Genomic DNA, 10,205 nt, shown 5'->3' with positions numbered 1-10,205 from the left:
TGAAGATTGAATGTTTTTTTGCGTGATTCTTGTTTAAGTTTTCCTTTTGCTGCCTTTAGAATTGTGATAATTTCTTCTTTTCCACAATTTTCTTTTTGCAATAAATGTAAGATCAGTAGATCTCTTAGGGTGCGTTCACTTAAGGAACTTCTGACCAGAAATCACATTCTGTAATTTTTTAATGCAAGAATGAAACATGCACCACCAAATAGACACTTTAAATTTTGCAGAATGTGATTTCTCACCAGAAACTGCTTAAGTGAACACACTCTTAATATATCTCCTCCAAAACTCTACTTGTCAAAATTCAATGGCCTAAAACATGTCACTTTCCAATATGCTTCCTGTGGAGTTAAGAAAAGTATGGTTAGCATAGAATTATGGGGTGTCTTTCATCTCTGTTGTTATCATTACTGATATATGTGTCAGTATTTTGAACTGAAGCTTTGATTTCTGCTTCAAATCTTATAAAATGTGTGTTCTGTCTGAACAGTTGTGTTTATTGGGCAGTGATTGGAGTGCACCTATGCTGATGAAGTCTTGAATCTTCAATCTTAAACATTGAATTACCATGGTCTTAATTTTTTTGATCAATTGCTCACAATTTCCTTGTAATGTATTCCATAGAGTAGATTATGATAGATGACAAGCAACTTCCAAATCTATTGTTGTTTGTTAGGTCACAAGATCACTGTTTGGATCAAAATAGGATAAGATTGAAGTATTCATCAAGTTGGAAGAAAAAAATGTTTCAAGCCAGTGTTCCCCTCAATCACATTTTGAGCTCTGACATGGAAGCTTAGTTTCAAGCTTGGAACAATGTAAATGGGTAACCTCATCATGTTTGAATGGCATCTATGTTGGCAGTGTGAGCTTTCCCCCTCCTGAAAGTTATTATGTGGCCATTGTATGCTGCCGATTTTGAGGTTGGCAGTGCTGCAAGCCAGGATTTATATCCACATCAATTCTTGTCAGATAAGATTATGGTTACTGATTTGCTCTTTTGATAAAATCAAAATTATATCCACAAGAAAACAACAAAAATACAACAATTCATCACAACAATTTTTTGTAATCTAATGGTGTCTTGGCAGATAAGACCTGGATGACAAAATTGAAAGAATTTGGATGTAACTTTTGTAGGAACTCTAGCTCTTTATTCCAAGCCTTCAAAAGACTTTTTAAACAATAAAGTGGTATAGGATTTCTTAGGTAATCTTCATGTTGCCATAATGCATTGAATAATTCATGAGGATCTGAATAATCTAGTTTCCACTTATTCTGCGTGATTTTCTTGCCATCAAATACCAAAGTATTGTTATACGATTTGAGGTCTTTCCATTTTGAAAATATCCCTTTCAAGAAATCCCATGCACTCTTCAGTAATAAGATGAGTGTATCAGCTTGGATCTTCTTCTGGTAAAGTACTCTCACCAGTCCTATAAAACCCACAGTCACTCTGTACTCAGCCAAACTGATAGATTGGACAATTCTTCCAAAATTTTCATCATGGGGATTACAGATAGATAAATCCTTTATTTTTTCCCCTTGGGTCTTTCCTGCGGATGATATATCACATTGATATAATCCCTTGTAAGTGTTCAATAGGTGTTCAATCAATGACACAAAAAAACTGTGAACCTCATGACACAGATCAAATCCTATAGGTGAATGAAACTGTGCAGTCTCAGCCAGTTTCTTGCAGACTATATACCATGTTGAAAAGTTTCTGGTCTCAGGTGTTATGTGTTTTCCTAACAATTTTACTCCTCTAAATGCCAGATTTCTGATATCTCCTCTTCCATAAAAGCCACCATGACTAGGTTTCATATACACATCATGGAAATATTGGATTTCTAAATGATATGCAGCCAAGTTATTGACACCCATCTTTGAGGTTGGTATCTGCATATCCCATTTTGCTTTGAGATAGTACACCAGATCAACTGGTAATCTTTGAGGTTGTGCAAGCTTACTCAGGTCATGGAACCAGAAAAGTGGGTGATGTAAGTTGCTTTGTCTTGAAAGCTTTTGCTTTGACTGAACAATCAAGTTTCCATTCTTGTCAATTATATTCAGCTTTCTCCAATCCTCAAAGTGCAGTTTTATCAAATTCCAACCTTGTTTCAAAACAACTTCTAAAGATAATCTATCACCACCTTGATTTGCAAAGATCCCAACAAGACCTAAAAAGCACATTGTTATTCTCAAATGTGCAGATTTGATGGCTTTATCAATCAATTTCAATGTTGATTCCCCCTGATTATTATTTTTAATCATATCTTTCTCTAGATTTTCAAACCAAAATGTGGTTTCATAACACAAACCTGGCGAGTTATTTACCAGGAATCCGCCAATTTTTTGTAGCTTTGGAAGCAATTTGCTACATGGGCCAGATGAAAACTTACTGTTTTTGGATTTTGGTACGAGGGGGAACCTAGCTACACAACCTGAATGATCAACATCCTCATTGTTTTTAATCTGGTGTATGTTTCTGGGTGCTACAGATCTCTGAGGACTGTGGCTTGTGCTTGGTGGTGAATTGCCTGTTTCAAGAGAAACTGTTTTAGTTACTTTATCCTGCACACTGGATGCTTGTTGAGGAGTGGTCCATTGCAATTCACTAGTTGTGGATTCCATCTCAGGTATCCTATGATCTGATCTCATTTGGATGTTCATTTTTTCATGCTGTAAAATACTCTGCTCAACTCCAGGTAGTTCATTGGAAGCATCCCAGTTTGAATTTGCAGGATTCATGTTGTGGATTTCCATCATAAATTCTGGACTAAGCACATGATCCACAATGTTTGAAGGAATTCCCATGAGATTGCTTTGATCATAACCATACCATTCTGTATTCTGAGGACACTTTTTGTGAGGTTCAATCACAGATTCTGGACTAACAACATGATTTACCACATTTGAATGAATTTGCATGGAACTAGATACTTTGTCTGATTTGTTTGATGCCTTTGACATTGACCCTTGGAAAGAGCTTGGACCAGGATAAAGAGGTTTGTGAGCAGTGTTTGGGCTTACAGAGACCCCAGCTCCAGTTCCTGGGAAGTCGTTTTGGTTGTGGTATGTCTTGATGGGCCATGTGCTCTTGTTCCCTTCATGGGAATGGAAGTTTTCTGAAGATGCATGCATGTGTTCATAGAGGTCCATGTCTGAAGATGGAGAATTGTGATGTACCCTATGGCTTTCCTGGACATTTTGGTGTTGATTGAATGTTTTTGAAGGGTCTTGAATCAAATGGCCAATTGGATCTGATTGTCTTGAGGATGAACCTTGAGATTGCCTTTCAAAAGACCCCTCATTTCCAGGTAGACGGTTTGAATGACTGTCATAAAGGTTTTGATAGGGATCAAGGTTTCCAGAAAACTCATTCAACAAGGTGTAGAGGTACATATCTTCATTGGTAGGGACATCCTTGCTGTCCTGGAAAAGTTGACTCTTCTTGACCATCTTTGTATGATCAAGAATCAGATCACCTGGTGTACTTGACTTGGTTGATGTTGAGGGAACATTCTCAGGAGTACCTATGGATGTAAATCCCTCCATCCCTGGTGTTGGAGTATTGTGATTGTCATGGGTGGTAGTGCATGCACTTTTGATCCTTTTATGTGGATAGAGATTATCTTGAGTTGGATGCACCAATGCATCAAAGTCCATGCTAGATTTTGGAGATCTGTAGTGCAACTCTTGGCTTTGATCTGCAGTTTTCTCATTTTCCATATGGGTTTCTGGTCCATGAGATGCCAGCTCATCAGGTTGCAAGAGTGGTTCTAGCTGACCATAAGTATTCCAGTATGCATCCAAAACATCATAAAAGCTTCCATCTTGAGGTCCTCCTTCAAGATGAGAAGGAAATTCATTTTGATGATCAGATGGTGATTTCCAAGGGTCAATTGCATCATAAAGCATGTGTCCCTCTCCTTTTTCCTGGTTTATGTCATGAAAATTCAAGTTATCTTGAGTGCATGGTGTATCAAAATGATACAGATTCTCTACTTGATTGACACTGTCATCAAGCCATATATTCCCTTCTGAAAAGTTTTGTATGGGTCCTGATGGGTTAGGCTTGGGTTGTAATGCTGAGTTTAATGTTGCTAATGAAGGTAATGACCAAAATATTTTGTGCATCATGATTTTTGACATCTGGTAAGGCATTTATGCCACTGACCATGAGTAAAATGAAGGGCCACACATACTCAGTCAGTGTAAAGTGTATAGTATTCATTTTGGTTTAAGCACACACCTAGTACACACCTGAGTTGGATCTTTGGGCTCCTGACCAGGCAAGAAAGATGATTTAAAAACTGGTCAACAGAAACAAGTTCTGCAGTTGGGCTGCCTGACTGAAACCCCTTTCACCCCTTCTGGTCACCTGAGAAGATCTGGCTTGTTTCAATTTTCAAAGCTCATACATGTGATTCAGCTGACTTGACAAAGTTCCTCCTCGCATTATATGCATCCTCTGGAGCCTCTGAAGTGTTTCATCAGTACAGAGATTATCTCCATATTATGGCCTCCACAAGGCTGTGAATGATGATGAGCTTGTGTCAACTTTGATTGCATTGAGCTTGTGGTGAGTTGGTCTGCAGTTTTTTCTCAACAAACAGATCAAGCTATCAACTGATCATTTACCTTCTAGAAGTCCATTGATCAAGATCAATTAGGATTGGTTGAAAAGCTTGAAATTGAAGGGAAAAATGTAAAGAAACTTATATACTCAACTTTTGTCATTCCATTCCATTCTAACTGGAGTTGTGGTTCTGATGACTTTTTATTACATCATCATAGATCACCAACCTCCCCCTCAGTTTAACACTATTCGTGTTATCCTAAGGTACGGGGGGGCGCCGCCGGCGGCCTCCAGTTTTGCGTCGATGAGAAAAAAGGGATCTCATCTCGCAAAACCTGGTTTCCGCGACTCTGCCGGGTGGGTGGGTGGTAATTTTTGAATGATGAAAATAAAAGAATCACGAGACCTGCGAGGTAGCTGAGTTGTGTTATGAGTAAGGAGACTTGCTGTGCGGGAATGCTGAGCTGCAAAGAATTTTCTGTTTGTAAAATTCTCTGAGCTCAGTTCTGGGAAGACTCGCACCCGAGCATCCCTCACTATTAGCATATCCTTACATCCTCACAAAACTCTCAGCCTCATGGAACTCCGCACCAAGTCGTGCCTTGGTCGGTGCTCACACTGAAATCCTATTCATGTCTCATTCAAGATTCAAGATCATTCCATTGAGTAAACGCTAGCACCGCCAACATACTTACCTCGGATTGGAATATCTGAGGTATCATCGGATTCCAAACGTTGGACAGAAGCTGTCCAAGGTTTTGATCCAAGGCAATTCTCAGTGCAAAAGATTACCTCAGACAAGGTCTGTCCAAGGATTTACCTCCGATGATGCCTCAGATTCTGCAACCCAAGACATCTATGTTGGCGGTGTAGTCAACTGCATCAAGTAGCCCCTGCAGCTCCCTGAAGGCTGAGGACCCATGGGGAGTCAAATCATGAATCCATCTTAGAGCTATCTCTTTGTCTTGAATACAGTATAATCTAGTTTTGTGGTACTCAGAGATGCCAATGCCATAAACAGCATTGTTCATCAGATCAGTCAATTGATGGTAGAAACCAGATGAGGTTTAACAAGATATGAAAAAAGGAGATATGAGAATCAACCTATGAGTGCAACTTTATTATGAGTATACAAAAGACTATAACAAAAATGATGTTGGATCACATTAACAATAATGAAATCATTGACTATTGAATTTCATGAAGAGTTTATGATAGGTCTATACATCTGGGATCTGATACATTTGTCAATCAATTCTTGCCATCTCAAACCTAAGATTTGATTGACACTTCAAAGTTTATTGTAGTCTAAAGAAATCCTGAACTACAGAAGATATTCATCCTTCATCTTCAACTCCTCACCTTCCTCAAATTACAAAAGCTTACACCAACTATCTATATTTTGCTGAAGAATCAGTTTGTCAAAGAATCACCAATTATTTCCTTGTTATTGTTCATTTTGGCTTCAAGGATGATCATCATCATGAGATTACACTTGAAGTTTTGTTGTTTGGTACAGAAACTGTGGTCAAACTTTGAGGCATCTACCTTGAGTTCAGCCATCCAAATTTGTCAACCTGCTTGGTTAATTTCTGTCTTGGTTTAATCTTGCAGGTTGACCGGGTTATTCCCCTAGACCTGAAACTAGTAGCTTCTGAATACATAGCAAGAAAAAAAATATGTTGGAAAAAATTGGACCTTATTAGTTTGGTTTTGCTTTGTTGTGCCTTCAAGAAAAATAGGGGTAAACAAACATCTCAACCTGACCTCAAAGACCCACCCAAAAAAACCTACCCAAAAAACCCATCCAAAAAACCCATGGCAACCCAATTGATTTTGAGGTTTTAGCGCCAAAAAATCCAAAAATTGATTTGGTTGCCATGGGTTATATTAGGTCAGGTTGAGATGTTTGTGTACCGCTAATGGATAATCCCCTCTGACAACAATGAAGAATCTCCCCAAGATGAAGGCAAGATGGACCAATGATAATGAGGAAGCCATGATTGACTTCTTGCTTACTGAGCAGCAGGCAGGATGAATGGCAAAATATGGTTGGGAGATGTCAAAATGGGAGGAAAGGCAACAATGCTCAAGTGAACTGAGCCACGCAGATTTCCAGTAAAGATGGCAAATGACTGTCAAAATAAGCAGAGATTCATTACTACTTTACCAAGGAACAATGATTAATTTATATTGCCAAGTCTTCTTACAATTAATTTCTGTGTATATGTGCTGTGTATTGAATGTTATAGAATAGATATTCAGTTTATCTCATGATGTTTAAGTTTTGCTCGATAAGAATCTTGATGATGCTGTGTTAGAATAAGTCATTTGTTATCTAAAGATGTGGTAAAGCTGTGATTTGATATATGGTAAGCATCTATTATTACTCATAATAACTTCCTCAAATGATTCATAGTTTTGTCTCCAAAGCTTCATAAACATTCAATCATGTTAAAATATAATTGCTGTGACTTTTAAAGTCTTGTGAAATATAATTATTAATAACTTTGCCCTCTTTTCCTTCAACAGATGACTAAAAAATATCAAACCACCATGTTACAATGATTCAAATACTTTCCACACTTATGAAGTCCACCATTAGATGATTATTGATCCACTATGATTATTTATGTGATTATATAATGTGATCTACTCATCTCTTGATTTGACTTATTACTACTTTACCCAGAAAAAGGTGATTTGTTCCTATCACCAACACTATGTCCGTTCCTCGGTAGCACGGCGACGTGCACACACCGAAAGGTTTGAAAAAAAAATGGAAGTTTTTCGATTTAGTTTAGCTGGTTGACTGAGATCTAAGTATCACCACCCCTTTGTGAACCAAGATTCACGAAATCAACCTTTTAAATCGACGGTTAGATGTTGGAAGAAAGGTTCAGGTGGCCTTTCTTCAATATCCAATAGTGCTGAACAGGTCGATAACAAACTCCCGTTTGGTGACTATAAGAGGATTTCAATGTGAGAAATCGATGAGTATAAGCAAACATAACATACTCGCCAGCATTCCTCAGATATAGAAGTCTGCGTACGGGCACGAAATTGTTACCTCAAATCTTCCGTTGTGTTGGATACCTGATACACTTCAAACTTGAAGTCTTGAACAATGGGTCTGTCAAATTCTTCGCATCGCAAATTGACTCCCTTGCAGAGTCCTAATCATTTTGTTGGTTCGAAAGCTCGCTCATCTCATCACTGGAAAAAGGGGGCTGCTGTGACTTCTTTGAAAGCGTTGAACGCATCGGTCTACACCTCCCTTCCAAAGTCGACTGAAGCAATCTCACAATCTCTTGCGAGCTTTACAAGGTTTCTGCTCGGATATGACAAGATTACCAAGGCTTATCCACCCGGACCTACTCCCGATGAAAGATGTCAACTCAAACCACTTACTCAAGCTCATATCATGGCTAATCGAGAGATTTTCACGACCAACCAAATGACTGTCGATGATGCTGGAGAAGAAAACACCCTTTCAACTTTCAAAAGCTTCTGCCTGCTCGACTTGAAGAACCACGGGATCAACCGTTTGACATTTGATTGGACAAAGCTAGACAGGGATCAATATAACCGTACTATGGCATTCTTTATTGTCAAACATTGGCAATACGCCGAATCACAAGGTGTATTTGATCAACAATCAATCACTCCGGCCCAGAACACAGAACAAACATGTATTGGGATAGTGCTCCGATGGATGCGCGGTCGTGCTGAAGAAATTCGCCAAGACCGAAGATCTCCCGAAAAAAACCTCACAAAGGAGACTCGGCGCAAGAAAAGATTGGTGAGTTTGATCACCTTTTAATATGCAATCTTTACAAAGCGAATGCTGATATCTCGGGAATTTTCAAGTTATTTAAGTATCGCTCTGATTCATTATCACGTCTTCTCCTTGCCGGTAATACCTCTTATGACGCCGCCGAAATTCTGCCGCATCACGATTGTTGCTCTGATACAGAATGGCAGCCTGAGAACACGCACTATCCCTCAGTCGGATTGACATGGCGAAGTGAACAATATACTAACTTACTTCATCAGCTCGATAGACTAAGCTTCAAATATTGTTCGTCGAGTAAAGGGATACGACTGGCCTCCGAACGCTTTGATCAATGCCGAACAGTTGCAACTTACACTAATCCAAAAGGTGCTGTTTGTCCTGGGCTGCCTGAAAATTGTTATGAGCCCATTTTTCTTGCAAGCTTAACTTTGGAAGAAAAGACTGCACTTCAAGTGAAGCCCGTGTCAAGCTTGTTGAAGAATCTACCAAACCATATCCATAATTTTTGTAATTAGCTGGTGTTCCTCTTTCAATGTAGGATTGATTCATGTGGTCAACAGTTTGGACTAAAACACTGGTCGGAAATTAAAGAAAACATGTATATATTTAGTCTTTTTTTTATATGTTCATAAGTTTTACATAAATAAAGTGTTAGAAAAAAATATGTGTATATATATTCTTCAGTTGGAATAAAGAGATCCACCTAATTGCCGTAAAGAAATGATACAACAAATATATACGCTTTCCAACGGACAGGATTGTGGTTTGAAAGGAATTGAGAGATCAATCAGATTGTTTTCTCATAACTCATTGACATGTCCGCGATACCCTGAGAATGGTAAATTGTTTGGGTCAATAGATTCTAATCTGCGTCTATTACAAATGATGGAAACTCACCATGCTTCTGAGACTAACCAACGACACAGTGGCCTTCGAGATGCCAAATTTCCCTGGTGAATTATGGAGAGCAGCGCAATGACCAAATATCTGATTGGTACCAATAGATAGAAGTGAAAGATCAACATTATACTTAACGGTGGCGTGTAAATGCGGTAGCAAACGATAAGGACTTCGGTTTTCATCCACCGGATCCAGATCAGGAAAAATGTGTAGCACAAAGATTGGGGTTGAAGTTTGTTGAGGTCGGATGATGTGCTGGATAACGCCAGATCGTTTATGGCCGTCATACTCAAACTCTATGTAGCTGTTCCCTACATGCTCAGAGTATATACTAAAATTCTTGCCACCGTGTCGCCAAGAGGTGGTTGAATCAAAGTTTACTGATGTCGCCAAACCCATGGCGTGTAATATTGGCTGAGTGGAGGCAAGTACGTCCGAAGATAGCTCACAAGGCTTCCATTTAGGCAAAGAACTTTGGAGTATTATATCTGCACCAATGTCTTCTGCATAGTCTGACGGGACATTCCTGAGGAAGTGTAGGTAATTTGCGCGCTGGGTGTGTTGCTTGATCATAGTGTGCCCAACTACACCTAAGACAGGTGAAAAGGACGGCCAGGATTAGTGATCTTGGATTCAAATGTGGATCAGGTTATAAAATCTCACCTCGATCTCCGCTTTTCAACCCGGCGATCATGGTACCTATCATACGCTCTCCAGCCCAGCACGCGGTGTATGATGGCGGTCCGAGTAGGAGAGCTTGAGCAGCCAAGTGCTGCGCGTAGTGTAGGTTTGGTTTCATTTGACCAAAGGCCACACTTCCAAAAGATGTGTTCGATATCTGATAAGTAAGCTTGATAGTGTCTTGAGGTCATCTGGAGTCATTGAGTCGGGAGACACCCAATGTGATGATCTGTGTAGCGA

General features: G+C 39.3%; 3 protein-coding genes across 3 annotated transcripts; 1 reads left to right on the top strand and 2 right to left on the bottom strand.

Moving 5' to 3' along the window:
- Positions 1-1,056: 1,056 nt before the first annotated feature.
- MELLADRAFT_60102 (uncharacterized protein) lies at positions 1,057-4,173 on the bottom strand (the record flags this gene model as incomplete). The annotated part of the gene is made up of 1 exon (XM_007405822.1): positions 1,057-4,173. The coding sequence occupies one exon, from the start codon at positions 4,171-4,173 to the stop codon at positions 1,057-1,059; it is 3,117 nt and encodes a 1,038-aa protein (XP_007405884.1).
- A 3,542-nt stretch (positions 4,174-7,715) lies between these two features.
- On the top strand, positions 7,716-8,899 carry MELLADRAFT_102965 (uncharacterized protein; the record flags this gene model as incomplete). The annotated part of the gene is made up of 2 exons (XM_007406258.1): positions 7,716-8,390; positions 8,459-8,899. 2 exons carry the CDS (start codon positions 7,716-7,718, stop codon positions 8,897-8,899), a joined length of 1,116 nt encoding a protein of 371 aa, XP_007406320.1.
- A 272-nt stretch (positions 8,900-9,171) lies between these two features.
- On the bottom strand, positions 9,172-9,857 carry MELLADRAFT_102964 (uncharacterized protein; the record flags this gene model as incomplete). Its single annotated transcript, XM_007405821.1, has 2 exons — positions 9,172-9,213; positions 9,300-9,857. The coding sequence occupies 2 exons, from the start codon at positions 9,855-9,857 to the stop codon at positions 9,172-9,174; spliced, it is 600 nt and encodes a 199-aa protein (XP_007405883.1).
- Between the last annotated feature and the right edge of the window lie 348 nt (positions 9,858-10,205).

This window comes from Melampsora larici-populina (assembly GCF_000204055.1).
Source record: "Melampsora larici-populina 98AG31 unplaced genomic scaffold MELLAscaffold_5, whole genome shotgun sequence".
Taxonomy (NCBI): domain Eukaryota; kingdom Fungi; phylum Basidiomycota; class Pucciniomycetes; order Pucciniales; family Melampsoraceae; genus Melampsora; species Melampsora laricis-populina.
Note: the sequence above shows the minus strand (reverse complement) of the source record. Positions and strands in the feature narration are given on the sequence as shown.